This window comes from Eucalyptus grandis, chromosome 2 (assembly GCF_016545825.1).
Source record: "Eucalyptus grandis isolate ANBG69807.140 chromosome 2, ASM1654582v1, whole genome shotgun sequence".
NCBI lineage: Eukaryota > Viridiplantae > Streptophyta > Magnoliopsida > Myrtales > Myrtaceae > Eucalyptus > Eucalyptus grandis.
Genome location: NC_052613.1, coordinates 34,374,812 through 34,390,953, shown reverse-complemented (window position 1 = coordinate 34,390,953; position 16,142 = coordinate 34,374,812). Strand labels below are relative to the sequence as shown.

Sequence of the window (16,142 nt, the reverse complement as noted above, 5' to 3'; positions counted from 1 at the left end):
GATGTGACGAGGCATAACAATGCATGACCTAACGTAGTCGTATGAGTCTTAAAAATGACATCTGGCCTGTACAGCAGACAGAGCTCAAACCAGCAATCGGAAGTTCCATGGTTCAACCAAAGAAAAAAAAGGGATATCCTGTGCCTGCACAATTCCATCTAGAGTGATCCCTACTGAAACCTAGGGAGTACGTCTAACAAAGTGTTGAAGCAAACTGCCGACTCCTTGTTGTCCAGAGATTTTGTATTAGATGTTGGCCAAGAAGATACAAATCAATAGGAATGCGATGACACGGATGACATTGTTTGAGCCACACTGGATGATGCTCTTGTTCAGTCTCATGACATTGTTCTTCACCCCTGCTCGAGCTTTGATCAGAGTCAGCTGCCGCGAGACATCAACTAACTTGAGCAAGGAAACGAAGGGCCTTTTTCAATATCTCTAAACCGGCAACTATCAATCATCTATGACACTGCAATCTGACAATATAACCTATAAGAACGGCTACACGCTAAAGCTAACAATGAAGCTTCATTGATAACACCAATCATTGAGAACAGATAATAATGGCATAATAGCTTGGCGACTGCTGGTACCTCAAGCGGAAACTTGAATCAGGCATGATGCTATTCTCACAAACCCTTGTCTTACTTCTTTAGTTGTTCATTCTTTAACGGTGCTGCATTGTCAAGCCCAAGGTGAGGGGGATTTTAGGCATTAGCATGTATTATATGGCACATATAATTTACTCACTTCAATTATCCAGTTAACAAGTTTCTCGAAGCAGAACCAGTGGATAGATATATGTCATCAGCAGAGAGAGGGAAAGAGAGCAGAGACAAATGATAAACTTATGACCTTCAGCATCAGAAAAATATTGTCAATGAAGACAATGACCGTCACCAACCACCTCACTGGATATGGAATTCACCGTCAATTGAAATTGCGTTGGGAAATTTCACTTATTGAAAAAGTGAGAAGACACGTTTTTACTTTTTTAATTTATTGGATAGATAAGCGTTACACTAACCACCCTTTTGAGGTCGGTCTTCACGGTTGTCCTATCCAAGACTTGAAATGCCCTTAAATGTCGAGGAGGATAACATTTATACTATTCAGCTGCATATGCAGGTTACCAAATGCAGCTCAAAATGTTTTCCACATTCGCATGAAGAATACACAATTAGGCAACAAGCAGCTTAAACTAGAAGTCCCACAGTTTTTCCATAAGGAAACTCAATCTCAAACCATCGTGTTTTAGCAATAGAATCACACGGACGCTCCATTTGTTGTGAGAGATAAGTTTAATACCAATGGTGGTCGCTCAGTTATGCCAAATACACATATTGATGCACTCCCATTTGGCTTCTGTATATTTAAATTTTAAATCAAAAGAAAATGCATAGTAAACATGATTATACTTTCTTAAAAGGGTGGATCAAAGAGAATATGAAAGATTTGCCCTTCTTTTCATATCAATCTCTTAATAATACAGACATAACCTTGTCTGACCTGCTGTTGCTGGGAAATGTGATTACAGGGCAATTACACAACCATGATTAAAAGTATCTCCGCCTGTTTCATTTCTGCACTATAGAAGAACTTAAGCGTGCAGAAGAGACGACATTATTCAGCAATTTATCCTACTAAAATATGATTTCTCAGAAAAACTAATAATAGCCCGACAGAAAGATTTCAAGCAAGAAACGTTAAACGATGGCCATAGGTTCAAAGTAAACTGTATGCCAGCTGATGGAGGATATCATTCTGGAACTGCGCCTCTTTGTCTATTTCCAGGGCTATCTGCACAAAAGTAATGGTAGCTCCCTAAATAACTCCATACTAGAGAAAAAGTGATTGTTATTGATCTCTCCCAAGGAAACAATCAGAACAGACAGACAAGAAAAAGCGCAGAAAAGTCTCATCTAAGGGAAAGCCAAAGCCAGGTAACATGGGGAACGTGGACAAGAAGTGTTAACAAAGACTTACGAATTTGAAAGACAATTTCTACTCCCCGGTAACCTCTGGTGCTCGATCTAAGCAATATTTTCCGTATTTTATACAGGAAAACATATATATCTCTACTATATTAGACAATGTTTCGTATATTAAAAATGGTTAATACTATGAAAAATCTCAAACTGGTACATTACGACAAATTTACCTCCAACCACAAATTAGTACATCAATGACAAATTTGCCTCAAACTAATTTTATGACAACTAAAAACCCCAAACTAATACATTTGTGACAAATTTACCCTCTATTAGTTTCCATTAAATTGGATTAATGTCACGAAAAATCACAAACTGATCTTACCAAATTGGTACCTTGTCACTCATTCAACTCAACAATTTGATAATGAAATTTAATGAAAACTAATGGAAGGTAAATTTGTTACAGGTATACTAATTTTGGTTTTTTGTATTAACATCTTTAAAAATAAGTAAGACTACATGCATAATAGCCACAGTAATTAACATGCATAATCATATATAATTTTAGTATATATTTAATTTTGTGATAAATTTTCAATAGGAACGTTATCCATCATCAAAAAGTGTTAATAGAACATGTTTTGTGAATAAATGAATATCATATGATGATAAAAAGTGTATACGAGCAAATCAGTGAATAGTCTTAGATCGTGTAACGCACGAATATCTTGTTAGTATATAATGAATTTGGAATACCTGGAGTTTATGGTATCAATAAATAAGCAATGAGACTGGAGGGATCGACAATACTGGCGGGGGAAAAAAAGTCCTTTGCCGAAAGAGGGGAAAAAGCCATATTTTTCTCCTTTGATCGAAAGAAATTTTTCCTCCTCCCAAACTCTTATCAGTACTTTTGTAATTTTTTAGGTGTAGCTACCTCTTACGCACTCAGAAACAAGAGTCTCGTCAGGAAAAGAGCAACTACAAAGTACACCATTAGCGCAAAAAACCTTTCCACAATCAGCCTTATTTATTCTTTGATTTGAAGTTTGTAACTACTCATTTTCACTAACCATCGAATCGAGGGTAAATAGGGTTGCTTATAGAAAATTCTCTTCACACTGTCGTCAACGTGTTAAATTTTTCATTATTAAAAAGAAAAAGAAAAAAAGAACACGCTCTCTCTTTCTCCGAAAGTCTCCTGCCGATGCCAATCCCTCCATGCCACTGCACCTTCCTCGGCCACCGCCGCCATCGCTAGCTCACCATACTGTCAATGTCTTCATCGCTTCTACTTCACTATTGATCCTCTTATCCCGAACATCGATAACCTCAGATTGATCTCAATGTGAAGTTGAGTCACCGAAGGAGTACCATATTTGGTCAACCTAGATATGAGATTGTGGTGTCCAGACCAGGTGGGTTGACCACCCTATTATCTCAATTTGAAGGCCGAGCCACCAGAGGAGAATTGGAGCTTGCAGAGAACAGTGGCTCCGCGGTTACGATGCGGCAGCAACATTGTGGAGACGGCGAGGGGGAAAGATGGAGTGGAGAGGGTGTGGACCCGGGTATGCTACAATTTTTTCGATTACATTTTCTTATATGTTTGAAGAACCTGAGTTTAATTAGATATTGCCTACATGTACACAACACCAACCGGAGATTGGTCAAAGAGAATTTCCTCTTCATTAGAGATTGCTGAAAGACGGGCGGCAGATTTAAATTCCGTATAAATAAGTAAGTTGAATAGATAGTATTTTGTCCTTCGCATTTTTTTCCTACTTCCTTTCTTTCTTTCCCTTCAAAGTTCAAGCCCTACCCCACTGCCAGACATTTCCTCCATTGACGTCAAGTTGCAAACGACCAACAAGCCTTTGGAAGTTCGCAAAACAAGTCGTGATGTGACTACTCTGCACTATTGAGCGTATTCTCCTTCGCCGTTGATTGTGGTTTTGATAAGTCCAATTACGTAAACGAGAGGGAAGGAAGACTGAGATATATTGAGGGGAGACTGGATTATCCTCCACGCGGAAACCAACAAGAAAACCTCCAGTTTCGTCTTCCCTGATTTCACGCTTCACCTTTCAATTCCACGTTAAAGTCCAACTGTCCAAATGAAAATTCTGCAACCTTGAGAAAACATAAATTTGAATTTCCTGACAATCACTAGCGAAAAACGTAGGGCTTGGCCCGATACAAGTGGGAGCACTTCTAGTGACCAGAACAGGCGGTGAGCATTTATAGGTGTGAGAATTATCTCTCGAGTCAATCCGACATGGGCATTGGGATGTTTCGAGTTTTTCTAGAGGAATGGAAGCCCTTCGTAACGAGGAGGGTACGTCGGCAAGATTATAGACTTGGTTGTTGACTTGATGGTCCCAATTTTCTTCTTTAACTACGTCTCGGTTGTACTCATGCTCATGCAAGAAACAAAGAAAAGCCTACCCCAAATAACCTAAACGACCTGTCATGGCCTCATCTTAGAAACAACCCTCCATGTTGTTCCTCGCTCGTGTTGTCACGCCCCGATCCTCGAGCGTGTGCCCATTCCTCCATGGTCGATAAAATTTTGCGACTTCCCAGGACAAGTTGCCGACCCTTTTCATTTTATTACACATGCGGAAGCGAACAACAAATCACCTGACAGTATCCATCTCGGGATAGAAAAGCAGGACAACACAGTCACAAACAAACATTATTTTATAAACATACTGAGTCATGTACAAAAGTCTATACCCAAAAGATTCCAAAAGATTGACTCTAAAAAAGAAGCTGTACTATCAGACTTACACTTCAGGTCACCTTAGCTCAGCTCCAAGTCCTCCACCCTATGGTCCTGAAAATTTAAGTCCACGATGGAGTGAGATATAAATCTCAGCGAGTTCATGCTCTAAACCCCGATTAGAAGGGTAATACGCCTAGAAGTGTCCTAGCGACACAATCACACAATTACAGAAACTTATCTTGTCTCAGATCCTCCCTCCAGGTCAGTACAATTCATATCACAGACAACATGAAAGCATGAGCAACAACCAAGTTCATTTAACTAGAATGCCACACTCAAATTTCAAGTAAGCACAAGGGGTCCTGATTATAGGGCCAAATTGTTATGACACGTCCCATACCATGCTACACAATTTTGTCACATAATCCGGCACATTCAATTCAATTAATCATGCGTTCCTAATTTTGATCTCGGCTTATAGCATAGCTTATTCTCTGTTTGGTGGTCTTCTGGCATAGCCAGATGTTGTCTCACCCCATTGAGCACGGCTTCGTCACTACATCGATGGCATTCCCGAAAGTGCATGGGTCCAGAATCTATTGCAATCCGCATCCGTTGTCCAGGGGCATCCCATATAGGGGTAACATCCAGCTTAACAGCCCGAGACAGGTTCTCTTTACCAACACACGATCATTCAATTTCGGCCTAGGACACCATGCACTACACTCAAATGCCTCATTTAAAATGGTGAACCTGGCCTATTTTCTTCATATTAGAAATACACGGTAAATTAGTTGTGTGTGGGTATACGGTCAACTCGACCCAAAAAAATTGATATCTTCCAATTTAAAATCCCATTGTTTTATATAGTATATAAAACCATTTTCGGTGTTGAAATCCAACACCCGGGATTTTCTAAATAAATATCGAAATTCATAGATTTTGGAATTAAATACTCAAAATTCTAATCGACTCAATTTGCACAAATTAACACTTAATTGGAGAAATTAACCATATCATTGCAATCAACACAAAATTCCGGTCACCGGCTATTCCGGTCTAATTTCTGGAAATATTTAATAATTAAATAATTACCAAAATTAATTAAATAATTCGATTTAAATACTAAAATTGTTAACCTAGGCCAGAATTGCTAAATTAAATACCGAAACGGGCCCGGAAAATTCCCGAACCAATCTAGATAAATAATACGACTTATCTAGGCCTTAATTAATCTAATCTAACTACCTAACATGCATAATTTAACTAATTAAATTACTAATCTAATCTAACTAACCACCTAATCCATAATTAATTTAAACTAAACACCCCTTAAACGTCATTAGCCTACTAAGTAGAGTTTAGTGTATAAACTCATCGGTTTAACACGAAAACTAGTTCACCGTGATGGCAGCCGAAACTTGAACTTTTGGTGACGCCAACAAAGGCTTGGGTGGGCTCAAAAAGCCTCGCAAGCCCAAAGCAAAATTGCTGGGCTTGGCTAAATTTGTGGGCTGAAGCTCACAAGCTAAAGACGGGCTGGACCTGGCCGAACTTGCGGGCTTCAAATGGGCTGGGCTTGCAGATTGAAGATGGGTTGAATGTTGGGCTGAGCTGCTGCAGGCGTGACTTCAACTGGACTGCGCTAGATGACAAAGTTGTTGACTTCGTGGGCTCGGCTACACGAGCGAGCTGGGCGAAACAAGGAAGTAGCAAGGATCAATGAAGGCTGCTTTGATGCACGGGAAAACACGAGCTGCAGGCTCAATGAGGTGGCTAGCGCCGGGGGGAGCTCATGGGGTTGATGCTGGGGGCTTCAAACATGGCAGCATGAGAGGGGAAATGAAGCGGCAAGTGTCAACGATAGGGCTTCATGGGCGAGGGGTTGATCGGGCGTGCGAAGGAGAAGAGAAATGGTGCTTCGGTGGCAGAGGGGACAAAGGTTGGTGGAGGACGTGGGTTTCGTGGAGAAGAGGAGCTGTGGTCTTCGTTGCTGGGCGTTGACCAAAGGAGATGGAGGCTCGAACGTGTGGCAACAGATTGGCGTGAGGAACTATCACACCCCGATCCTCAGGCACGCATACATCCTTCTACTTGGTCGATTTTATAATGCGATATCCTAAGACTAAGTATTGCCGACCCTTTCATTTATTAAGCACATGCGGAAGCAGTTATAATTCCCAAGACAATAAAACAATGGGATAGAAAAGCAGGCCATATTTTTCATATTGAAAAACCACAACCAAACCTTTATACATGGCATTAAATAGAGTACTTCTCAAACTATTCATAACTTCAAAGTCTCACTCTATCTACCCATAAACATAGGGTTCACAAAAGAGATGTGATCTCAATCCTCATCTGGGTCATACTCCGGATCATCTTGATTCTCTTCCGACTCCCCTGATTCGCTCTCCTCTTCCTCAGGCTCCTCATCTTCTCCTTCAGGCTCCTCCTTGGCTTCAGGTGCCGGTTCATCTTCAGGTACCTCTTCTGCTGCACCCCAGTCTTCGTTCTCCTCCTGTCCTTCCACCTCCTGTCCCTCGATCTCACCACCCTCATCATTCTAGTTATTGTCGTCAATTGAGTACACATGAGTATGGGCTTTAGCTGCAAGTGCCAGGTCCTGAACATTAATAACCAACCCATCCGTGTGATCTGCTGTACCCTACCCGAAAGCTTCTTCCAGAACGTACACTGGTACATCGTTCTCAGGAATGGGCCCCTCTTTTCACTCGTCAAAGTATTCACGGTACCATGACCTATAAGGGTGGGGCCTCAGAGCGTTTTCTCCTACATCAACCCAGACGATTGACTTAACAAGGACGTACTCTAGTCTTTCTGGGTAAGGGTGAATATGGTAATGGATTTCTATCTTAGTCACCTCCTGTGGAATGCCGAAATGCATAGCGGGACGACGAGGTGGAGGAGGAGGTGGTGGTGTTGCCAACTACAAGCCTGAAATGTTGTTCCACAATCGAGATGAAACTACGTCTCAGCAAGTTCTACCCCACTAAGACTCGATTAGTAAACTAATACACTATGGGCTGCCTAACCACGCACAGGTCAAAGGACTTGCCTTGGCCTCAGAACCCACCTGCAAGTCAGTACAATTCATAATAGGCACCCACTTACTTAAACAAATCGAACCAGTCAATTACATGTCACCCAAATCATTCACCACGGAGGAATATCTAGAAGTCAGGCCACGTGCATTTTCCAGGACGACATACCAAGTCTCCAAGCCACGTGCCTCAAACCTTGGGCCCACATGCATTATTTAAGGCGACCTCTTCACCAAAGTGACAAATCAAGTCACCGAGCCACGTGCCCTTTTAGATGCCATTCTCGAATACTGGACCCACGTGCATTCTCTAAGGTACTAGTTCACCAAAGTGACACATCAGATCACCGAGCCACGTGTCCTTTTAGATGCCATTCTCGAATACTAGACCCACGTGCATTCTCTAAGGCACTAGTTCGCCAAAGTGACGCATTAGATCACCAAGCCACGTGTCCTTTTAGATGTCATTCCCGAATACTGGACCCACGTGCATTCTTTAAAGCACTAGTTCGCTAAAGTGACGCATCAGATCACTGAGCCACGTGTCCTTTTAGATACCATTCCGGAACGTCGGGCCCACGTGCATTCTCTAAGGCACTAGTTCGCCAAAGTGACGCATCAGATCATCGAGCCACGTGCCCTTTTAGATGCCAATACTTAATCACCAAGCCATGTACCCTTCTCCAGGTGATTTACTTTCTACCGTGATTCCACTATGAAACAACACCTCTCTCTATAGTTCACCAATCTACCATCGATACCCAATTATTTCTCAATCAAATAATAAAATCAACTCAATAGGAACATATCCTAAAATTCACAATTTAAATCAATTCCATACAAATTGAAGCTCAATTAAATAAATGGACTACGCCACGACAATCGGCACGAAATTCCAGTCACCGGCCATTCTGGTTGAATTTCCAGAAAAATAAATAAATAAATAAATAAATTCGAAAATTAATAATTAATTATTAAAAATCCAATTTAGGCCCGTATTGCCTAATTGGAGCCCGATAAGGGTGGGGAAAAATCCCGAGATGCATTCAATAATTAGTAGACTATATCTACTTGCTAAATGCACAATTAAAATGTCTAATACGCATCACAATTGTCTAATAATCACTAATCTACCCTAATCTAACCACCTAATTGCACTTAATTAAATTTAATCAACCCCTAATCATAATTAGCAAACTAAGCAGGGATTAGTGAGATTACTCACCGGAATTTAGCACAAAACATATCAATCCGATGGAGACGACACGAGGATCGATTCTTCCCAAAGCAAGTCTCGGGTTCGGGGCTCGGAAATGCTCCAAAAGGGAGCCGAAGGGGACTGGAAACCCACTGACCAGCGGCCGTTCTTGGCTGGCCGGGGCTGGTCTGTGGCTGAGGCGGCGAAGCAAGGCCGGAGGAGGGCGAGGGGAGCTTCGGTGAGGCCAAATGGTGGCCGGAGGTGGTCGGGCAGCCGCCTGTGGTGGTGGCCGAATAGGGGCTGGGTAGAGGCGACTGGAGCTGGACGGCTCTGGATTGGCGTGAAGGGAGGGACGGTAGCTCGGTGGGGTGGCGGACGGCGGAACGGCGGCGTGCGGTGGAGCAGACGACGGTCCGATGTGGCTGCGGCTCCTTCGGGCGGCGGCGGTCGGCTGCCTTACGCTCGTCTCGGCCGGCTTGCTCGAACCAAAGGAGAGAGAGAGTACTGAGAGAGAGAGAGAGAGAGTGTCGAGAGAGTGAGAAGAAGAGATAAAAGAGAGAAGAGATAAGTGTTTGAAAAGTCAAAAGTAAAAAGGAGAGAGAGAGAAGCAAAATTGGAACCGGCAAGGCGGTCGATGGAGGATTCCGCATGAGGGAAAAAAGAGAGAAGGAGAAAGAGAGAGAGAGAGAGTCGGCCAAGTGGGGTTGGGGGAAAAGAAAAGGGTGTTTGGACCGAAAAGGAAAAAGGAAAAAGAAGAGGGAAGAAAATTAAAAGAAAAGAATTTCTTCAAATAGAAAATTCTTATCCCACTAGCTTTCAAATAAGTTAATAGATTCCCAAAAGAAATTTCAATTTAGTGTACTTGGTCCTCAGTTGCGATTCTACATCCAATTTCCCTCTTGATTTTCTCTCAATTAACTCTCACAAAAATCAATTGATGTCTCAAATATCAAATTGATTATTTTCCTCATCCAAGAATCCCTCATGCTTCTCGCCTCACTATCGAAATTAATCTCGGCTTTAACGAGAACGAAACGGCCATGAACCCACTTTTTCCCAAAAGTGTCGGTTGTCGAAAAAATCTTCTCGAGACGAGTCGTGGATGTTAGAATTTATTGTGACATGACAGAATCTCTAATTTCTGAAATTGGACTTGAATTGGTGGTTAATTTCCATTTGGCGTGTTTTTAGCGTGACCTAGGCTACCGGGTAGTTTTCAGAACATTTTTAAGGCAAATGACCTGTGGTCCATTTTCTTCGAACCACTATGAACCCATTCGGCTCAATGGCGACTCTCGATTATCATGAAAATCTCGAGAATTCAACTACGGACACAGAGTACCAAAACGACAGTAAAATCATATTAGTGTCGGTTGATGAGAATTTTCCAATTTAGTGGAGTCACCCACGATCGGCCACACATCTCAGTCGAATAGATCTATCTCTGATCTTAAATCGATTTTTAACTATGCCGCAATGGCCTCTAAAGATAAGCATGGTCGAGAAGTCGATTCTTGATTGAATTCTCAAGTTTATTGCCTTAAAATTTGTTAATTACTTACCCAGACAGTCTAGTTATCTCAAGAGTGATCGACTTTGAAAATAGCCCTATAAACACATCAACGAAATGCCCGACTAATTCAGTAGAAAACAAGTTGAAAAATTCAGGATGTCACAGGAACGGTGGAGATGTGGCTGGATCTGTGAGGCTAGCAGGATACGTGGGCACTGTAGGGGTTCGTCCAAGGAGGGCTCAAGCAAAAAAACAAATGAAAGGAAGAAGAGATAGAATAGAGGGGTCAGGGAAGAGATAGGCTTGACAGATAGAAGGAAAGAGGGAAGTGTGTGAGAGAAGCTAGGGGAAAAGAGGCAAAAGTCAAACAACTTATCCAATTTCATAAATGCTTGGTCCCCCTTAGTCTTCATGCATATCACAATGTCCCCAATTACTTTCTTGCTTAGAATTTCCATAAATAATCCAATTTGAAGTCCCATTTTGCAGCCCCATGCTTAATTTCGAATTTCACAACTTTGGGGCTTCAATTTCTTCACAAATTCTCCAATTTGAGGTCTAATTTCGTTGAAGAAAAAGCCCGTACAATTTCCATAGTTTCCTGTCACCAAGTAGCTTGGTTTGGAAGCCCAAATTCGACTTGGCCCATCCGAATTTTCATTTGTTTTCCAAATCATCCAAATTGATTTTCCGTAAAAATCTTGGAATCATCGAAAATTCTTCGAAGGATGAGTTGACGTTCCTAAAATGAATCGTGACACGACAGGAATTTCAATTTCTGAAATCGAGTTCAATCTCACAGTTAATTTCAATTTGGCGTGATTTTAGCGCATCCTAATCTACCGGGTAACTTTTACGAATTTTTAGTGCAATTGACCCGTGGTCGATTATTTTCGAGCCACAACGTACATCTTCGACACATTGGCAACTCTCAGTTGTCGTGAAAATCTCAAGGTTTCAAATACGAACACAGGGTACGAAAATCACAGAAAAATCGGTCTAGTACCATTCAATAGAAATTTTGCAATTATGTGGAATCACCCACGTACTAATCACATATCTCTATCGAATTGACCTATCTCCGGTTTCTAATCGATTTTGACCGTGCTAATCTGCAAGGGTCATTTTTGACAGTGCCGTAATGACCCTTGCAGATTAGCACGGTCGAGCAGTCAATTCCTGGTCGAATTCTCAAGTCCATTGTGTTTAGATTCCTTAACGGCTTTACATGATAGGCTAGTTAACTCGTGAGTGGCCAACTTAGAAAAAAATGCTATAGGCACGTCGATAAAAAGCCCATTTCATCTCATCGAAATCAGACTTGAAAATTAGGATTTCACATGTGTCCTCCTCATGCTCACGCAAGAAATGCCTCGTCTTGCTTCATCTCGAAGCTCTTCTCTGGTGGCCCTTGCTGGTGCTAGTAAACAAACGGTAAATGAGAAACTGGAGGCACTCCTAACTTGGAAGTCTACGCTAGACAGCCAGAGCCACTGCGCTTTGTCTTCATGGAATGGAAGCAACCCTTGTTCGTGGCATGGAATCGATTGTGATCCTCTCGGCAGCATCGTGAGCTTGAACCTTTCAAATTCTGCCATACACGGTACGCTTCATCATCTCAATTTCTCCCGGTTACCTAACTTGGTCGCTCTAAAGCTTGCCAACAACTCACTCTTTGGAAACATCCCTCCAAGCACGGCTAATCTTGCCAAGCTTGCTCATCTGGACTTGTCTCGAAATAATCTCTCAGGAAACATTCCAACTCAACTCGGGTCATTGTGATCTTTACAAGTTCTCGAGTTTTCAAGTAATAAGCTTTATGGTCCTATCCCTCAAGAAATTGGAAACCTTACATCTCTCTTGACACTCATTCTCTCCGAGAATAACTTCAATGGCTCTATAGCTGATTCAATAGGAAAGTTGGGAAATTTGGCTGCCGTACTCCTCGATGAGAACAATATCTCTGGCTCTATTCCTTCCAGCATAGGAAACTTAAGCAAGCTCATTCAGCTAAGCCTACGTGTGAATAATCTGGGGGGCTTTCTTCGCACTGGGATAAATAATCTCACATTCCTCGCACTCCTACAGTTATCTAATAACGACTTTGTTGGCCAATTGCCACAACAAATATGCAGTAGCCAAACTCTTGTAAATTCTAGTGCTTTTAACAATCACTTCATTGGGACTATCCCAAGAACCCTGAAAAATTGTTCAAGTTTGTATAGACTTAGGTTCCAAAACAACTTGCTCTAGGAAAACCTAACCGATGCGCTAGGTGTGTACCCTAACTTGGATTACCTTGAGTTAAGCAACAATGAATTTTACGGTGTGCTCCCACCAACATTGGTTGAACGTAGAAATTTAAAGAGCTTGCTAATCTCCAACAATAAAATCTCCGAAACCATACCACCTCAACTTGGAAATATGAATCAATTGCACAAACTTGTCCTCTCTTCGAATGTTATTGTTGGGGAAATTCCTAAAGGCCTAGGAAAAATGAAGTAGCTACTAGAGCTTTCATTAGACTGCAACCGTCTTGAAGGCCACATCCCTCAAGAACTTGGAGCGTTGCCCAATCTGCAGAAACTCGAAATTGCAGGAAACAACTTGACTAGCTCAACCTGCAGAAACTCAAAATTGCAAGAAACAATTTGACTGGCTCAATTCGTACAGAAATTGAGGAGTGCTCCAACCTTCAGTTCTTGAGTTAAACGGAAATAATCTTGAAAACAGTATTCCTATGGAGATCGGCGATCTATGGTCTCTTCAAATTCTCGATCTAAGTCAAAATTTGCTTACGAGAGTAATACCCAAACAACTTCAACAACTATATAGATTGGAACTATTGAATCTCTCACGTATTCAGCTTTCAGATTTAATTGAATCAACCTTTGGTGATATGGTAAGCTTGACATCCATCGACATATCATACAATGAGTTAGAGGATCCTTTACCATACATTATTGCCTTTCATAATGCTACAATTGAAGTTGTGAGAGGGAACAAAAGATTGTGTGGAGTTATTGCTAGTCTAAACCCTTGTACAGCAATAACATCCAAAGGCAAGAACAAAAACAAAAAGTTGCTGCTAATTTTGATTCCTACTTTAGGTTGCCTACTTTCGTTACTTCTTGATGTGGGAACTTCAAGTATAGTATGCTGAAGATTAAGGAAAACAGAGACTAGTTGAAACAATGGAAGCAATGAAAACTTGTAGCCAATATTAAGCTTTGATGGAAATGCGGTCTATAAGAGCATTATTGAAGCCACGGAGGAGTTTGATGCCAAATATTGCATCGGTGTGAGAGGACATGGAAGTGTTTACAAGGCCCAGTTGCAAACAGGTGAGACTGTTGCGGTAAAGAAATTTAAGGAAGCAATGGAAGTCAAAATCGCTAGTCAAAAAGCATTTGAAAGGGAGATTCATGCTCTAACTAAAGCTTGACATCGGAATATTATCTAGTTCTATGACTTTTGTTGGAGTTCTCGACATTCATTTTTGGTGTATGAGTTCTTGGAATGTGGCAGCTTGAAAAATGTATTGAATAGTGAAGAGAGGATAGCAACATTTGACTGGAATAAAAGAGTGAATGTTGTTAAAGGTGTGGCTTATGCTTTGTCCTACATGCACCATGAATGCTCTCCTCCTATAATTCATCAAGACGTGTCGAGCAAGAACATTTTACTGGATGAAGAATACAAAGCTCACATGTCTTATTTTGTCACGGCTAAGGTTCTAGAACCTTATTCATCCGATTGGAGTTCCTTTGCAAGCACTTTTGGATATGCAACTCCAGGTAAGTTGGTTTCTTCAATAAAAACAGTCAATTAAATTGCCTTATTAAGATTTTGGCCAAAAAAAAGATAGAATTAATAAGAAATAGAATATATATATATATATGTTGTTTTCCCTTTGCAAAGCTCGCATACACAATCGAGGTGAAGGAGAAATGTGATGTTTATAGCTTTGGAGCGGTGATATTGAAAGTAATCATGGGTAGACATTCAGGCAGTCTCATATTGTCTCTCGTATCCTCAGCTTCTTCATCATCAAGCAATTCAACAGCTTCATATTGGCTCCTGAAACAAGTTCATCAAAGAATTCCATACCCAGATGGTGACACACTAGGTCAAGTGGCTTTCATTGTAATGATGGCATTTACATGCCTGAGTGCAAAACCGGAGCATCGTCCAAGCATGCATCGATGTCTCAAGAGATATCGGCACAAAGGTCGATCATGATAGACCCGTGGGACAATATAAAATTGAAAGAGTTAGTTGATCCCCGATGCTTCTCTTATTGACATTTTGGTCTTTCTATAGCAGCTTGTGTAAGTAGTTCTCTCTTTTATTTCTCTTACAAGGATGATATGCACTGTATCACTTTTTTTCCCAAGGATTAATTAACTACCTGAAAACAACTGCATGTTTGCATTTTGTAATTTTAACCCAGATAAAATGGATCGTTGCGGCTTCATCCGACCCTTAAGATTGGCTTAAGAAATGACAAGGTCCTGATAAGGCATGTCAAACTATTATAATATTCCAAATCAATTCGGCATGTGATTGACCAAAGTTCAAGACCTATGATGTTTCTTCAATGGATTCGCGGATCTGGAAGCTTTCAGTAGTAATTTATGCTCATGCCAGATTCAAAGCGATCGTTCCAAAGATGTTTCGATCATTAGACTCGTGTTCACGCGACCCTTTGCACAACTTCGAAGAGCCGATATCTCCAAATCAATGCTTCCCATGAGGTAGTTGATGTGACGGGGCATAAAAACGCATGACCTAACATAGCCATAAGAGTTAAAAATGACATCTGGCCTGTACGTTAGACAAAGCTCAAATCAGCAATCAGAAGTTCCATGGTTTCGGCAAGGGAAAAAAGGGATGTCCAGTACAGTTCCATCTAGCGTAATCTCCAGAGAATACGTCTAACAAAGTGTTGACCGCTGACTACTCGTTGTCCAGAGATTTTGTATTAGATGCAAACCAAGAATATACAAATCAATGCAAATACGATGATGTGGATGACATTGTTGGAGCCACACTGGACGATGCTCCTGTTCAGTCTCCGGGCATTGTTCTTCCCCCTGCTCAATCTTTGATCAGAGTCGATTACTGACATCAAATAACTTGAGCAAGGAAACGAAGAGCCTTTTTTAATATCTCTAGACCAGTAACTATCAATCATCTATGACACTGCATTCTGACATGATAATTCATAAGAATGGCTACGGACTACACAGCTGACAATGAAGCTTCATTGATAACACCAATCAGTGAGAACAGATGACAATGTCATAATAGCTACGCGACTGCTGGTACCTCAAGTGGAAGCTTGAATCAAGATTCATGGCGCTATTCTCCAAAATCCTTTTCTTACTTCTTTAGTTGTTCATTATTTAACAGGTTGCATTGTGAAGCCCAGAGTGAGGGGTTCTCAGGCAATAGCATGTATTATATGGTGCATATAGTTTACTCCCTTCCATTGTCCAGTTAACAAGTTTCTTGATGCAGAAGAATTGAACGGAATATATGACATCAGCAGCTGAAGGGAAAGAGAGCAGATCTTAATGACAAAATTATGACCTTCGATGTCAGAAAACTATTGACAATGAAGACAATGAGCTTTAGCAGCCACCTCACTAGACATGGAATTCACCGTCAACTGAGAAATTTCACTTCTTGAAACTGAG

The 16,142-nt window shown here is 41.2% G+C and overlaps 1 protein-coding gene across 1 annotated transcript; it reads left to right on the top strand.

The window, feature by feature from the left end:
* The first annotated feature begins 9,042 nt into the window (after window positions 1-9,042).
* LOC120290664 (MDIS1-interacting receptor like kinase 2-like) lies at window positions 9,043-15,568 on the top strand. Its single transcript, XM_039307019.1, has 4 exons — window positions 9,043-9,282; window positions 13,658-13,798; window positions 13,904-14,237; window positions 15,429-15,568. The coding sequence occupies exons 1-4, from the start codon at window positions 9,043-9,045 to the stop codon at window positions 15,566-15,568; spliced, it is 855 nt and encodes a 284-aa protein (XP_039162953.1).
* The last annotated feature ends 574 nt before the right edge of the window (window positions 15,569-16,142 follow it).

Excerpts from the sequence above, each read along its gene's own strand:
- LOC120290664 (XM_039307019.1), top strand. The coding sequence starts at position 9,043 with ATGCTCCAAAAGGGAGCCGAAGGGGACTGGAAACCCACTGACCAGCGG. Across the intron at positions 9,283-13,657 it reads TTGGCGTGAAGGGAGGGACG|CCAATATTAAGCTTTGATGG; the intron begins GTAGCTCGGTGG and ends GAAAACTTGTAG. Across the intron at positions 14,238-15,428 it reads TTTTGGATATGCAACTCCAG|ATGCAAACCAAGAATATACA; the intron begins GTAAGTTGGTTT and ends ATTTTGTATTAG.